Source organism: Carassius carassius, chromosome 40 (assembly GCF_963082965.1).
Source record: "Carassius carassius chromosome 40, fCarCar2.1, whole genome shotgun sequence".
NCBI lineage: Eukaryota > Metazoa > Chordata > Actinopteri > Cypriniformes > Cyprinidae > Carassius > Carassius carassius.
The window spans coordinates 6,483,325-6,499,804 of NC_081794.1; the positions used below are offsets into that span (position 1 = coordinate 6,483,325).

General features: G+C 36.0%; 1 protein-coding gene across 5 annotated transcripts in view; it reads right to left on the bottom strand.

Moving 5' to 3' along the window:
* LOC132122031 (exocyst complex component 6-like) overlaps positions 1-16,480 on the bottom strand; it is a 78,228-nt gene that overhangs the window by 43,986 nt on the left and 17,762 nt on the right. For all 5 annotated transcript variants that reach the window (XM_059531872.1, XM_059531871.1, XM_059531874.1 and 2 more), the window contains exons 2-5: positions 9,560-9,731; positions 4,534-4,581; positions 4,302-4,392; positions 3,814-3,859 (exon numbers count right to left, since the gene is read on the bottom strand). In XM_059531872.1, coding sequence (XP_059387855.1) covers positions 3,814-3,859; positions 4,302-4,392; positions 4,534-4,581; positions 9,560-9,731 — 357 coding nt within the window. The remainder of the gene's footprint in view (positions 1-3,813; positions 3,860-4,301; positions 4,393-4,533; positions 4,582-9,559; positions 9,732-16,480) is intronic.

Below are 16,480 nucleotides of genomic sequence, written 5' to 3' on the forward strand. Positions count from 1 at the left end.
TTAATGTTTCTGAAAACAAGTCTAACTGAGGCTGCATTTACTTAATCAAAAACACAGTAATAACTTAACACTGTGAAATATTCATACATATAATTAAAAATAACTGGTTTCTATCAGAATACATTTTAAAACGTAATTTATTCTTGTGATGGCAAAAGTAAATTTTCAGTATCATTACTCCAGTAAGATTTAACATAAGTAAATAAATAAATATATGAATGCTCTTATTTGGCAAGGATGCATTAAATTGATGAACAGTGACAGTAAAAACTGAAAAGTTTTTTTGTTGTTGTTGTTGTTCATGAAAAATAATCTTAAAAAAAGCAGCACAACTGTTTTCAAAGTTGATAATAATAAAAAGAAAAGAAAATCGTTGCTTTACTGTAAGCATTAAAAGCATTAAAAAAAAAATCATAATTATTCCAAATATTCAAAATATATGTATGTATTCAAAATATATTCAAAGTAGTATGTATGCAACATGGGCTCTAAAATACAAAACTTGCGCACTTGTGTCTTTCCATATTCAATGTACTTATACACTTATTAACTTGTACCACAGAAGCCGGTGCCTCTGAATGCTCCCTGATCTCAACGCTCTGAAAGTGCGCGTGCGTCCATGTGGAAGGCCAAAGTGGCGCCCTTCTCAGTGAGTGCTACATGTGAACTGTGAAAGAATCCCTGTCTGATTAGACCATGTCCCAGCCTAGTCATTAGCGCGCCGTGGCGACACACAGATTAATGGAAAAACACGTTGCACTAATTGCCTCGATTTGGAGGTGGCCTGTCATGGGCCTGCTGGTACAGGGCAGTGCTGTGAAGAAGGGCACACACAAGGTCAATTGTCTTTGCGTTTGAATAGTTTATTTATTCATGATGTGTTATGACTGACTAAGTAGACATTCATGGACAAAGAAGGGTCATTATTTTCAAGTTCAACGTGACCTTACACTGATCCCTTCATTCTAGGAGATGACTGATAATATATACATACATTAAGAGTTGAATAAATCCATTTGATTAATTTTTTATTTTATTTTTTTCAAAATGCAATAAATGCCGCTCCATTTGAAAGCACACGATGAAGATTTATCACAGAACCGGCTTTACTGAAAAGATGCGCATGACAATCATATGTGATTTATCCTGCAGCTCTAAGTTTGTTCGTTGATCACAGAGTACAAAGTAGATGAGGAAAACTAGGATGCCGGGTGTATTCAAAGCACCACCATTATTGTCTAGAGTGCGTGGAATGGTGCGATATGATTGGTTGAGTCGATATATCATGTTCTGCAGAGAAAGAAGACTGGCATTTGTCGTGGTTTAGAAAAAAACTCGGCGGATATTGTATTTTGCGTAAAATAAAAAAAATTGACTTTTCAATACCGACCAGATACAATACTGATTTTGGTGGAAACTAATGCAATTTATCGCGTTTTGGAACCAAACTCTTCATATATATTAGAGTGTACACTCTTATATATGTTTAAACTATTACAAATTTTCTATTTACAATTTTCCATTACATACATACATATAAAATAGATAACTTTTAATGATAAAAAATTCTAATGTCTATTTATTTTATTAAAGAATTTAATTTCGGAGTAACCAATTATATAATATTCTGCTGTTTTGGGTACAACCCTCGTATTGAATGACTTTCACACCATTTAAAAAAAAAAATCTTTCAAATTGTGACTTTATTTGGACCCCTTTCTACAACCCGAATTCCGGAAAAGTTGGGACGTTTTTTAAATTTTAATAAAATGAAAACTAAAAGACTTTCAAATCACATGAGCCAATATTTTATTCACAATAGAACATAGATAACATAGCAAATGTTTAAACTGAGAAAGTTTACAATTTTATGCACAAAATGAGCTCATTTCAATTTTGATTTCTGCTACAGGTCTCAAAATAGTTGGGACGGGGCATGTTTACCATGGTGTAGCATCTCCTTTTCTTTTCAAAACAGTTTGAAGATGTCTGGGCATTGAGGCTATGAGTTGCTGGAGTTTTGCTGTTGGAATTTGGTCCCATTCTTGCCTTATATAGATTTCCAGCTGCTGAAGAGTTTGTGGTCGTCTTTGACGTATTTTTCGTTTAATGATGCGCCAAATGTTCTCTATAGGTGAAAGATCTGGACTGCAGGCAGGCCAGGTTAGCACCCGGACTCTTCTACGACGAAGCCATGCTGTTGTTATAGCTGCAGAATGTGGTTTTGCATTGTCCTGCTGAAATAAACAAGGCCTTCCCTGAAATAGACGTTGTTTGGAGGGAAGCATATGTTGCTCTAAAACCTTTCAGCATATATACCTTTCAGCATTCACAGAGCCTTCCAAAACATGCAAGCTGCCCATACCGTATGCACTTATGCACCCCCATACCATCAGAGATGCTGGCTTTTGAACTGAACGCTGATAACATGCTGGAAGGTCTCCCTCCTCTTTAGCCCGGAGGACACGGCGTCCGTGATTTCCAACAAAAATGTCAAATTTGGACTCGTCTGACCATAAAACACTATTCCACTTTGAAATAGTCCATTTTAAATGAGCCTTGGCCCACAGGACACGACGGAGCTTCTGGACCATGTTCACATATGGCTTCCTTTTTGCATGGTAGAGCTTTAGTTGGCATCTGCTGATGGCACGGCGGATTGTGTTTACCGACAGTGGTTTCTGAAAGTATTCCTGGGCCCATTTAGTAATGTCATTGACACAATCATGCCGATGAGTGATGCAGTGTCGTCTGAGAGCCCGAAGACCACGGGCATCCAATAAAGGTCTCCGGCCTTGTCCCTTACGCACAGAGATTTCTCCAGTTTCTCTGAATCTTTTGATGATGTTATGCACTGTAGATGATGAGATTTGCAAAGCCTTTGCAATTTGACGTTGAGGAACATTGTTTTTAAAGTTTTCCACAATTTTTTTACGCAGTCTTTCACAGATTGGAGAGCCTCTGCCCATCTTTACTTCTGAGAGACTCTGCTTCTCTAAGACAAAGCTTTTATAACTAATCATGTTACAGACCTGATATCAATTAACTTAATTAATCACTAGATGTTCTCCCAGCTGAATCTTTTCAAAACTGCTTGCTTTTTTAGCCATTTGTTGCCCCCGTGCCAACTTTTATGAGACCTGTAGCAGGCATTAAATTTTAAATGAGCTAATTAAGTGGATAAAAGTGTAAGATTTCTCAGTTTAAACATTTGCTACGTTATCTATGTTCTATTGTGAATAAAATATTGGCTCATGTGATAAATAGTCTCTTAATTTTTCTCGTATTTTACACTAACTGTGGTGTTGCTGACACTGATCATGCTCACACATTCACTTATCATCATACTGTAGATATACATGAAGATGAGAATATTTTTTCTTTAATTTATGGGAAAATTAGGGTTGTCGATAATTAAAAATGACCTTTTCTCTTAAACATACTGACACCATTTAGAATAAACATGCTTTTAAAATGCCTTGTTGAGTGTAAATCTTTTTTTTTTTACATTTATTTATTATACATTTTATTGAGTGTTTATTAAATTTTTATTGCTGAAACAAATCACTAAAATAATAGTTTTATACTGTATTTGGACGACAAAGTACAAACCTTCAACCTACATAAAAGCTCATATAATATTTACTTTAATATCATGTGGTGGATGAAAATCATTGTCTGTTCAGCACCTTTCATTGAACTTCTGAGCTGAATAAAAAAGAGATTCTAACCTATTTTGTCACCACTGATGAACATGACTGATTTGGAATAAAGAAAAAAAACTCACATTAGTCCAAATAAGTAATAAGTTACCTTTTCAATTCAAGCTGCTCCTTTAATTTGCTGTACATTTCCAAGACTGCAGAAACATAAGACAGCATGATTTCGAGCAAAAAAAGACCATGTATTAAAAAGAAATCAAACTGAAACATTTTCTTCATTCAGTTAACTGTAACCATTTCCTAAAATTCTATTTCTTTTCAAAAGAAACCACAACCTAACTGCATTTATCTACAGAATCATCCATTGGGTTTCTTGATTAAACCACTGCAAAAACAAAGCATTTGTTTGTCCAAGCAATTAGGAACTGTCGTATATCAAGTTTTAAGCCAAAGATACTGTAAAATATAAACACATGAGGACCTGGACTCATTACTGTAACAAGAAACCAGGGAAGTTTGGAGTTTACGGTATCTGGATCGTTTTTAATAATCTTCTAACGAAATCTGTGGGAAACAAGCACCAAAAAGTAGCGGTTACAGGTCACACAGTGAGATCTTTGGGCAAATACGGCATCTCACCGGGAATGCAGAGCTGCAACTTCTCCACCGTGTTAGCCATGTTCCTCTGTTGAATTCGGCAGCGGATGACCTCCTCTGTTTGGGCCGTCACCTTACATAAGGGAAGGTCAAAGAGTGTGAAGCCCTCTCAATTAACGAGACAGTCCTCTCTGTGCTATTGTTCCATAATCGTCATTCTTTTCTTCTGCCCATCTAACGGCAGACATACTAACAAAGCCAGACTGTGCCATACCTCCCGTCCGGCGTCTTGAAGTCTTCGATTGGTGTCGCTCACTTGGCCCTTAAAACATAATATCACTTTTGTTAGACAAATAAGCCCACGATTCCCTGTTGTAACTGCTCACCCTTGTAATCAGATCATACTTCATGAGGAGTCAAGAACAAAGGCATGCAAATTCAAATTAAATGTGCAGCGGGAACTTGAACTTTTGGTCGGCGGGGAGCTTTTATGGCCGGTAATCGCTTCTGACAGCCCTTTCTAACAGATTCTGTGACAAACTTCTCAATTTTACTTGGGATTTTTGAACTTTGGTTGTTCCTCTGGCTCTGTCAAACAATTCAAATCAATGACCCAATTGACCACTGGTCCCTTGTTGGTAACTTCAATGAGCTCTATGTACCATTCATTGTCTGGGGTAAAATGCGGATAGCATTTTCTGGTAATTAAACATTTTTTTTTTTTCGACTGAACACAAACGCTGGGTGGCTGATTAACATCAAATGTGAAGACCTCCATACCACTGCGCCAGTATAGTGCCCCAGGTGCAGGGACCGCATGGCCGCAGACTTTCCCACATATTAAGTCTCATTAGGTCATTGTAATTTTCGAGTTTATTAAAAATCTCATTTATTCGTGAAACAAAGAGGGCCCAGTGACCTCATTGATACCGTATGTGCTCTCTTGTTATCTGAATATACTTTATATAATGTGGGTCTAATTATGAGGATTGTTGAACCACTCCTGTGCCGTTTGGTCACCATATTTCACTCTGGGAAGTGGAAAGGGAGCTAAAGAGAATTGGTGTGCGATTCCAGCGTGAGGTCTGAACCCCATGAACGTGCAATGACTGAGGGGCTGTTTACACGACAAAGTTTTCAGCCAAAAATGGGAAACTTTATGCGGTTTGCCTATTTTGGGGACTGAAAACAGTGACATCATGTGCGTGCATGCATGTAGACATGCACAGTAGAGGTCGGCCGATATGCAAGTTATATCAGCAATTTTTTATATATCGGCATCGGCCGATATCCGTGTTTAGTAGCGCCGATTTAAAGTCAGGCACTTTGGCGGGCAGCCCCATGTTATTGGTGCGGTGGAAAGTGCTGCTGCTGCATGTGAAGAACCCCAAGCCAAAACTTTTGGATGATTCAACAACAGTCCAGGGAGATAAAGGTTAATTTCACTCTGTAAATGGGGTGGAGAAGTTGGCAGCTCTCACAAACACTGCAGTGTGATTGAGGGCTCCGTTACTTCACCCCGCTCACAGACCGTGCTCGGAGAGATAGCTGTCCTGGAGCTGTCCAGAACGGTGAATGACATGTGTTTGGAAGCATGGTTTGATGCAGACAATAGCCAGGTTTCCATCAAACTCATTTGTATTTAGGGATGTCAATATTTGATAATTTCCATGATCGATCGTAGTTTAAATTAACAATCAATTAATAACCTTAATGCTGCAAAATGCGTCTGCAGCGGTATTATTATTATTATGTGCAAAAGCCACTTGGAAAAAAAGCTTTCTCACCCGAATTAAAGGAGTTTTAGTCTGAATAAAATGCTAGTAGCAGGACTGTATCATTTTACTTTGTTGACTGTTTCCAGTCAAAGAGACCACTGAATGGGCCTCTTTAAATGGTTTCGTGGTGCTCGTTGCTGTATTTTAAAACGCAATAGAAATGTTTTCAAATGACACTATAGTAACATTTTTGTAACAGCAAGGGAAAAACTTTTCCATTTTGGACTACACCGTTGTCATGTAAACGTAATAAACAATAATCAATAACTGAACAATTATGCAAATTTGATTCTACTTTAAACTTTGTTCTGGAAAATGGTGCTTAGCCTTTCTTAATGTGATTTCAAGGCAATATAATTGTCTACTGTATACTCTTCTGGAGAAGACTTTACTGGGGATGAATGAGAAAATCCATTGAGCAAGAAAATGAGAAAAGCCCTCAGTTAAACTCATGGCGAAGTACTTTTTCGATCTTCGTTTAGGGCAGGGGTCTCCACCTCGGCTCTTGGAGGGCCAATGTCCTAAAGAGTCAACCCTCTACATTGCGAGTAAACCACTCGCATATGTGACTAAATCTTCACTTTGGGAGACTAAATGATGTCTAATATTAGCCAATGGCTGATGGCTTCAAAGTTTCTTTCTCTGTCAAGCGATCAGTGATATTTCTCAGTTCATCTCAATGGATGCACAGCGTACCTGTGTTTGACGTACCATAAACTCTACTGTAAAGATGCACCACTCGACGTCGCTTTGGTGAGAGCAGAGGGTGAGAGAGTCTTACATACATGCAGAATTGACGCGTTACATGTGAACAATATACTTTGTTGTATTCTCATCTTAAAATAACGGAGTTCCTATTATTTTTTTCAGCTTTTAAGAACTGTCAGGTTTTCCGGTAGTGGGCAGAGCTAATGTACAAACGGCAATCTCATTGGCTGGAGCACACAACATGATTAATATTCACGAATCCAGTAGCTCGCTAATCCTTAGTGCATTTTATAATGTGCTTATTAATAGAATTAGTAGCTATTATCATCTTATAAGTATTATTGTTAATTTTCCCCCCTTTTTTTTTTTTTTTTTACAGAAACACTGAATAACCAACAAAGAACTACCACCAGTCCAGTTAAAGTGTTCAGTTAAAATATATACGCATTCATACATGGTAACCAAGTTTTAATTCTAATTACTAAAGTTCTATCATTAAAGGTCCCGTTCTTCGTGATCCCATGTTTTAAACTTTAGTTAGTGTGTAATGTTGTTGTTAAGAGTATAAAAAATATCTGTAAAATTCTAAAGCTCAAAGTTCAATGCCAAGCGAGACATTTTATTTAACAGAATTCGCCTACAAAAAACGACCCGTTTGGACTACATCCCTCTAGTTCCTGCAGTAATGACGTCACTGCAGGAAAGGGGGCGTGGTCTTGTTGCGCTCCGACTGAGAAGAGGAAGAGCTGCGTTTGTGTTTGTCGCCATGTCATCGAAACTCTTTTATTATCATCTCGGAGTCCAATCACCTTAGTTTGGCCTTCCCAGGGACGCTGTACTTGGAGATTAATCAACCAATCAGAACATGTTACGTATTTCTGAAGGAGGGACTTTATTGAACAAGGAAGTCATCAGCCCGTTTTTGTAAAAGTAAAATATATATTATACAGATAGGTGAATTGTGTGAAGAATACAGTGTTTTTTTACATGCGAAACATGAACACGTTATATACATTGTAAACACAATCAAAGCTTCAAAAAAGCACGAAAAACGGGACCTTTAAATAGTAATTGATTATCATATTATAATGCTTCACTGACTGATGTTAAGAGTGTACGTTCAGATATTTTTTTTCAGATATTAAAAAAAAAAAAAAAAAAAAAAAAAAAAAAAATAATAATAATAATAATAATAATAATAATAATAATAATAATAATAATAATAATAATAATAATAATATATATATATATATATATATATATATATATATATATATATATATATATATATATATATATATACTTGCTTATATATATATAAAATAAATATATCAGGGATAAAGTACATCTAAAATGTACCTAACTTAAAGTGCTTAAAGCTTTAAAAGAGGATGATCCAGTGCCTTGTGGTGATGTTCAGGGGGATTTAGAGGAAGAGGAGACCTGCACAGCAAAAAAAAGAAAGTCTGCACTTGTTGATCTTCTTGGTCAGACCTTCAAGAAGACCTCTTATGTCTCTACATCAGCAACCTAAATTGCAGAGAAGGAGATAAAGCAATATCAAGATGCTCCTTCTCTGCCTCTCACTGAAGATCCACTGTTGTGGTGGAAATCTCAGCAACATGTGTTCCCTCTTCTTTCCAAGCTGGCCCATATGCATTTGTGTATTCCTGGGACCAGTGTAGCAGCTGAGAGGGTCTTTTCAACTGCAGGAGATATCATCAGTGCCCAAAGAAGTTCACTAACTCCTGAACATGCTGACCAACTCCTCTTTCTCAAGAAAAATATGAACATATAAAACACATCACATGAAGCTGTTTTCTATTTTGTTCTGAAAAATGTTTATTTTTGGATGCACTTTAAGTTAGGTACATTTTAGATGTACTTTATCCCTGATATATTTATTTTATTTTTTATTTGAATGCAGTAGCCCAAAGGTTTGTTTCTTGCACTTAATAATGTCACTGTTCATGTTTATGAAGGACAATCATATAGTATTGTTTACACTGAATCTGTCCTCAGCCTTACAGCTATTTTGCACCCAAATGGTGTCACCGTTTGTCGAAGACATAGTATTACTACTGATTGCAGCAATGTTACACTAAAATAGTGTCTGTGACTGTTTTGTTGCAACTAAGTCACAAGTTGTTTTTGTTATTGTTTCATCCAAAGATAAATAAATGGAGACTCATTTTACTAATTAAAAAAAAACTTTTTATTTCTTAAAACATGATATATTGTGAGTTATTACTGATAATATATTGATCATCGCCATATCGTGATATTATCGTATCGTGAGCAATGTATCGCATATTGTATCATATCGTGAAGTACCCAGTGATTCCCAGCCCTAGTTGACAGTTAAACACATCTGATTCAGCGAATCAAAGTCTTTACGAGGGCTAGGGCTTTTTTTCTTTATATCCATAGTAAAAATACAAAGTAGTAAACCGCACACACAGGTCAAGGACTAATAAAGCATTTTTTATGGATTCCACTTAATTGATTCAATAGATATTACTAAAGAGCTTTTCAGCAGTATTCAAAATCACAGCAGTGTTCATTTCATTTTGGACTGTGAGCAAAATCAATGTGAATATGTTGTGCATTTTCTATATCACCCAGCATTGTTTAGCTTAACAGTGTATCTTATTTATTTCTATTTATTTTCCTTTTCCTGATACTATTATTCTACCATGGTACTACCACAATATTTAGCAGGACAAAATTAATTATATATAGATATATTTCTCAATAATATCAATGCATATGTTACTAATTCCTAAAATACATTTAATAATGATTTCCACGTACCATCAGCTTCTCAGCATCTGCTCGGACCTTCAGCAGTTCTGTGATGGCGTCCACGAATCCCTGATGATGGAAGTTGCACATTTTCTCAATCTCTCTGTCATGGTTACGTATTCTGGCATCAAGTTTCTCCATAAACCTTTTGTGTGCATTGGGCTGATCATCGTAAACGGATCTATAAAACAAACGAACACATTAAACTATTTCAAACAAACAGTCTTCAGAAGTGTCCCATGAATGTCCTCTCATCTTCATTTACATTAACAGTGACCCACATTTTTTTTAACATATAACACTCAACAATTTAGTGTGCCATATCTTAATGGTTTCAAATATCAAAGTCACACTTATAAACTGTCCCATCTGTCTAGTCAAACATAAATTTCATAAGTGCAAAATATTCTGGCCAAAACACAAACTCTTTTAACATCAGTTTACAATGAAGGTGGATCCCAAACCAAGCCATATCCTACATGTAGAAACCTACATACTACACAATGTGAGTGCAAACCACTAGAGTGTAGAATGTTGCTGCAGTTAGAGGGATGCATGAATAGTTCTCCAAGTGCGCCACCCTGAGGGCAACAAGGGCACAGTGTATGTTCAATCACTGATGCATATGCAAATATTATAACCAAACCAGCAGCCATAGATCAGTGGCTCATGTGGTTTACACTGAACACAGAACATGAAGTGGTTGCTCAGCACAAGAATAAAAACTGCTGTGCAAATGTTTAAAAAAACTGCTTATTACCATAAAGTTATTACCATGTACTGAATACACCCAACAACATTCGATGGGAAACCATGACAGAGTATCATGAACAAGAGGAATGCATTATTTTTCTTCACAGATCACAGTATTTTTTTAACAATGCATATAAAAACTGACTTTTCATTGGCTGTTTTAACAGCACAATAGTGTTGGCCTAACAAAGTTCTGCTTCCTTATATGAAAGAATTAACTCATTATAAAGCATTATGAATCATGATGAAAATAGTACATTTCCAAGATTTACTTTAAACATTTGTTCAAAGAATTAGTCAGACAGGATAAATGGTTTGTCTCTCCATGACTCAAAAGCAGGTTCTTTCTCTGTTCACAGGTGTGTTGTGTTTGTGTCAAAAGCAGACGTTGCTGTAAAACTACTTTTGAACAGTCACAGCAATTAGCATAAGATTCATATTAAATGATCTCAACCAGCATAAAAATCAAGATATTCATAATAACAAAGTACAGCAAAGTCTTGGACAGCCCACTGCTAGTGAAATGGCAGCTGGCTTTCTCTTTCAGATGCCGAGCAGAAGGTTCGGATGAAATCCAGGTTGCCATTGACAACACAGCCTCAATGTCTAGACTGTGAATGACAACCTTTAAAATGGCACAACTAGCTGATGCTAGTGATAAAACTGCAGGATGTGTTCTGAGTGATTTGTAGCAGGGTTGGGAAATTTTTTTTTAAAATTCATGAGGCCATCCTTAAAAATATTTTGGTTTGCAGTAACAGTAATTAAAAAAAAAAAAAAGGGTCGGTAGGTCGGTCTATATTTATTTTTTCAAGTTTCAATGTTAAAAAAAAAGGACAATTTTGGCGATGGTGATGACGCAAGTATGAATTTGAACAAATTAGCATATCGTGACGTCACTGACTGGGTCTTCAACCCGTGCCTTCGGGCGCATAATTGCAAACCTCATTTTGATGCAGGCTATATAGACCACAAACAAATTTTAATTTTTGTCAAAAACATGTTTATTGCATGAATTTCAGGTGAGAAGAAAAAAATGAGGTACTGTTATACTGTTTTACTTGCATCCACCACTAGGTATCAATGCAACCTACAAATGAGAGACCGTTTACTTTGCTTTCTTGGGTTGTCACTTTTGTGAAAAAAATCCTGTTTGATTTGAGTGACAAGTGTTCATTTAATCGATTGTAAAATCAATTTTGCATATCTAAAGTTTTATACGGCAATAGGGCTGGGACAACGCGTCGAGGTCATCGATGACGTCGACGCAAAAAATACGTAGACGCAAAATATGCGCATCGATTCGTCGACCTGTTTTTATTTCTCTAAAAAACGTTTGCAAAACGTTTACCTTATATGCGCTTAATATACGCGATGGCTGCTGGCTCCCACTGTTATTTTATTTTTTATTTTTTGTAAAAGCACTCTCTGTATTAGCTTAAAGCCCTCAAGTTTACATTTACATACTGTATTCTTTCAATTGCTCTAAACAAGTATTTTTGGGTGAACTTTTTTATTGAATACTAGACATCAAGTTGTTGTTGTTTTCATCTGAAAGAACTTTTTTTTTCAGTAAGCTAGGCCCTATGTGTTCAGTAAGCTTGTTTCAGTAAGCTATGTGTTTTCAAGGTTTCAAGGTTTTATTGAATGCTATCTCTATACAAGTGCAAAGTAATGCATTCTTAGTCAGTCTTTTATTTTGTAATTTTAAGAGCAATAAACATATATTGCAATGTTAAGGAATTTATGTTTTTTTTTCATTCAGAGATGTAAATCAACATGTATAAATTGTTAGTAGTCAATTAATGGGGAGATAATCGAAATCAAATCGGTCTGAAAAAAAATCGTTAGATTAATCGATGCACCGAAAAAAACATCGCTAGATTAATCGTTTAAAAAATAATAGTTTATCCCAGCCCTATACGGCAAATAACACCAAATATAGGAAATATAAGGAAGCTGCCTTATGAGCCCCGGTACTTCACAGTCCGTGTTCCATTCCATCTCGCCGTGTGCACAGCCGTGTGTACACAACTTTCAAAGGCGGACGAGCTCGACACGCAGTAGCTGCTGTCTCATCTTTCACCTCGTGTACGTGCACCGTCCATGCGGTCTCAAAAAATGGCCGCATGCGGATGACGAAAAGGACATAATGCAGACAGTGTGCGGACGGCTGAAGTATACTTGATCTTTATCAGTGGCGCACAAGCAGGGCTGTAGCTGGGGTTTGCGGGGCCCCGGTGAAGGTTGTACCAGTGGGCCCTGTTTGAAATTGTTTAATTTGTATGTTCGTTCATTTTTATTTATTTGTGCTATTTAAACAATGTTTAGGTTTTTCCAGGTTTGGTCAAGTAGGTGTCCAGGTACAGAAACCGAATAATTAAATGTAAAATAGCACTGGATAGTCTTCAATGTAAAATTAAATATACAATCAAACCAAAAGTTATTCAGACACCTTCAACATTTCTCACATTATTACAGTTTTATTTGCTATTGCTTCTAAAATGGATATAAAATATGACAAGAACTTAGAGTTAAACTGTGTCAGAACAAATTTGTCTTGATAATGTCATAACTTTGATAGGAATGTATTTAATGCATTACAATCAACCAAAACTACAGACAACTGTTTTTATGACAATATTTACACAACTATCAATACTTTGTTGACCAATTACCAAGCAATGCTTAATTTTGTTCAGACTGTGGTGTGAGGTTGCATTAGCAATTCAGAAAAAGAAAAAAAAAAAAAAAAAAAAATACCTAAGCAATAAATGGTGCTTTATAAGGTGCTGTTTTTAAGGTATAATCTTTGGTCCCAATTATATATATATATTGATAAACATTTTTATCAATTTCACTAGTAGTTCACTGTATGAAGATTCTTAGGGTATAATACGTCACGGTTCACTTAATTTTGCTATAGCCTGCTCACTTAAATAAATGTATCATAGTGTCCTGTACCTAGTAAAAAAAAATAAAAAATAAAAAATAAAAAATAAAATAAAAAAACATTATATATTATATATTATATATTATATATTATATATATATATATATATATATTATATATATATATATTATATATATATATATTTATTATATATATATATATATATATATATATATATATATATATATATATATATATATATATATATAAAATTATATCTGGTGTCTGAATAATTTTTGGTTTGACTGTTAAAACTACAAAGTAATTCAGTCAAGAGCAGTGAGTGGTTTTCTTTCATTTTCTTGGATTAACATTACAGCAGCCAGTAGCTAAACTAGGCGCAGTCACTTTAAGAGACCATGAACGCATCCAAAATAATTTTTTTCCTCAACTGTTTACTTTCACTTCAGAAATAACTGACAGTTTTTTCGAGCATAATTTCCAAGGCGGGTATTTTGACATATTTTGTATGTATTTGTCGGAACAAGAGCAAAAAGAAGCAAATTCGGTGTTCAAGCGTTTTGAGACGCCTTTCTCTGCATGAGCCCTGAACACCTGAACAGTGCGGTACTGAATTGGGCTCTTTCACATCTTTTTGTTTGTTCAAACTGCGATTTGTATTTGTTCATTCAGGTGCAGGAGGGACTTCGAGGAGAACTTCGCAGAAGAAAGCTCGGTTCAGTGTCACTGTCCGTGATATGCGGCTCTCTCTCTCGTGCGCACCGAACACAGCGCGCGAGTAACCAGCTACTCTGTTCAGTTGTTCCGCGTGTGTTTAGGTGCTTTAATGTTTAAATCGACAAGTGGTAAGGCTTAAAAACACGTGAAAAAGATAAGCTTTCATGACGACACGCAGCAGTGGCCCGTCAACTGTCCTGAGCATCATTTTAGGCTTCACCCCACTAGCGACGGCCCTGCGCACAAGATACGATGACGATGTATAAGGTTATGTTAGCCTATCCAGTTGAAGCCACTACAAAAAAAAAAAAAAAAAAAGAGAACATCAATGTGGAGAAGATCTTGTTTACATCAAAACTGAAACCAAGCCGTTCACACAGAATGCATTTTCTAGAGAGACACCGCTGGACTCGCGTCTCGCACAAGAGAGCCGCATGTTTAGAAAGACATTTAAAATTAATGTATTTAATTAAATTTTCCAAAAATATCTCGAGACTTTATGTTGGGTTTTTGTTCCCCATCCCACTGCATCTCATGTTTTTAAATGAAAAAAAAATATTCTGTGTGACTGGTTTTCCACCCTTTTTATTTATTTAACAATGCATGTATACATGACGCTGTTTTGTTTATAGCTCTTTAAGCAACTTAATTAATAATAATTGGTTCATAAAAATGGTTTTAAATATTATGTTGTTTTTTCACAGTCATGTATTCTAATGCTTTGAATAAACGTGCAGTAATATTTTGCTCGATGCGCTATCTTGAGGCCTCAGAAGAGAAGCAAAAAGCTTTTCTTCACCCTAACTGAAATTATGCATTTCAAATTCGAATGCAATTTTTAAAGTTTTTCAGCTATTTTGACAGGCCTAGGCGATTATAGCCTGAATCTGTATCTGTACCTATGCATGAGACTGTCTGAATACCGGCAGAATTAACATTTCTGTTGTAAAAAGAGAAACATTGTGCAGAACTATAATTTGCTGTTATGCGTGTGTCCGAAGCTGCAGTTGCTGTGACGGGTGAAAACTGGAGCGCGTCCAAAAACTGGACGCGCTCCAAAAAAATAATTAAAAAAACCTGGATGCGCTCCGAGAGAAGGTCGTTAAAATCTATTTCCTAGTTTCGTTTTTGAAACTTGTGTTGGTTGATTCGTGCAATAGATTTTCGAACACAAAGTGACAGTCGACACGGACACGGTTTTAGACTAGATGGGAGAAGGGATGGGAAAAGATCTGGGCACAGTTTTTCCAGAACTTCGTGCCAAGTTAAAGCGGTGTCGAGCTGTTTTAATGCATTTTTTTTAGATGTATGGCATTATGGTGCCCAAACCCATATGACTTTGAACAGTGACCGCGAACATTTTGTTTACTGCAGCCGCAGCCATCATTACCAACCGCGAACCGTTGACTCTGACAGTGAATGAGAATATGAGACGAAGCGCAGGCATAGTGTGACATCCGTTAACCAATAGTGTAAACATAGATGACGTCAAGGGTTTTTTTTTTAAATTAAGGAAGATAGCCTTCGTTTGTATGTAGGCCTAGGAAATTTATATATTTACAATACTTAAATATAATTTATATTATTTTATTGCTTTTATATTAGTTGGTTGAAGAGTAAAAAAAAAAATTGGTCGGTCTTAACGCAAATTTACAATCGGCAAGTCGGTCGGACTAAAAGCAAAAAAATAAAATAAAATTGAGTCTGTCCTAAATTGACAGGGTCGGTCGGGTTACGGCAAACAAGAATATTTTTAAGGATGGCCTGAAGTATTTCTAAAAACTGAGTTAGAATCCACAAAAGGGGCAATGAGTATTTGGGGAAAAGGAGAAAATTGTAAAAAACGTTTATTGCAAAACTTGCATATAAGACTTCATGTGCATGAGTGTTCCTGCAAGGTCTTTTGGCACAGTTTGCTTTCTGCAACTCTCTGATTGGTGGAACTTTCTGTACAGCATCATGGGTAATGTGCCTTTTCACCACAAATTCATTTTCAGTTTATTTGTGCATTTGCCAGACATAAAAGGACGTAAACTGCATTCAAGGCATACATTTTTTTGTAGTTTATGCTACCGTCATGTTCTACTGCTATCACAACTGAACTGTATATTAAAACATGGATTTAAAAAGAACTTAAAAATCAGGGCTCAGACAATAATAACAACTAAATAAAAATTAAACATTTATTTTTTATTTTTAAATTAGCTATTGGCTCCTATATAAGAAATAAAATAGGTGCCACAGAATAAACATGTTTTATTTACTTTTAAAACTTTAACATTTCAGTCATACCGTCACGTGTCATGTCTCATCTTTTCTTGTCTTTACCAGCATTTTAATCCATTTTGCTGATGTCAAATTAACTAAGATTCACTTAAAGTGGGAGCTAAATGTCTTTTCCTGAGAATACAGTCACAAAGAACTGTATCACATAATCTGTGCCAATATCACTGACCATAACTATGTCCGCATCATTTGGCCACTGAGTGTTGTTTGGGCTCCTCCTCAATGCATAAATGTGGTTTTCTTTCATAACATGCAATTAT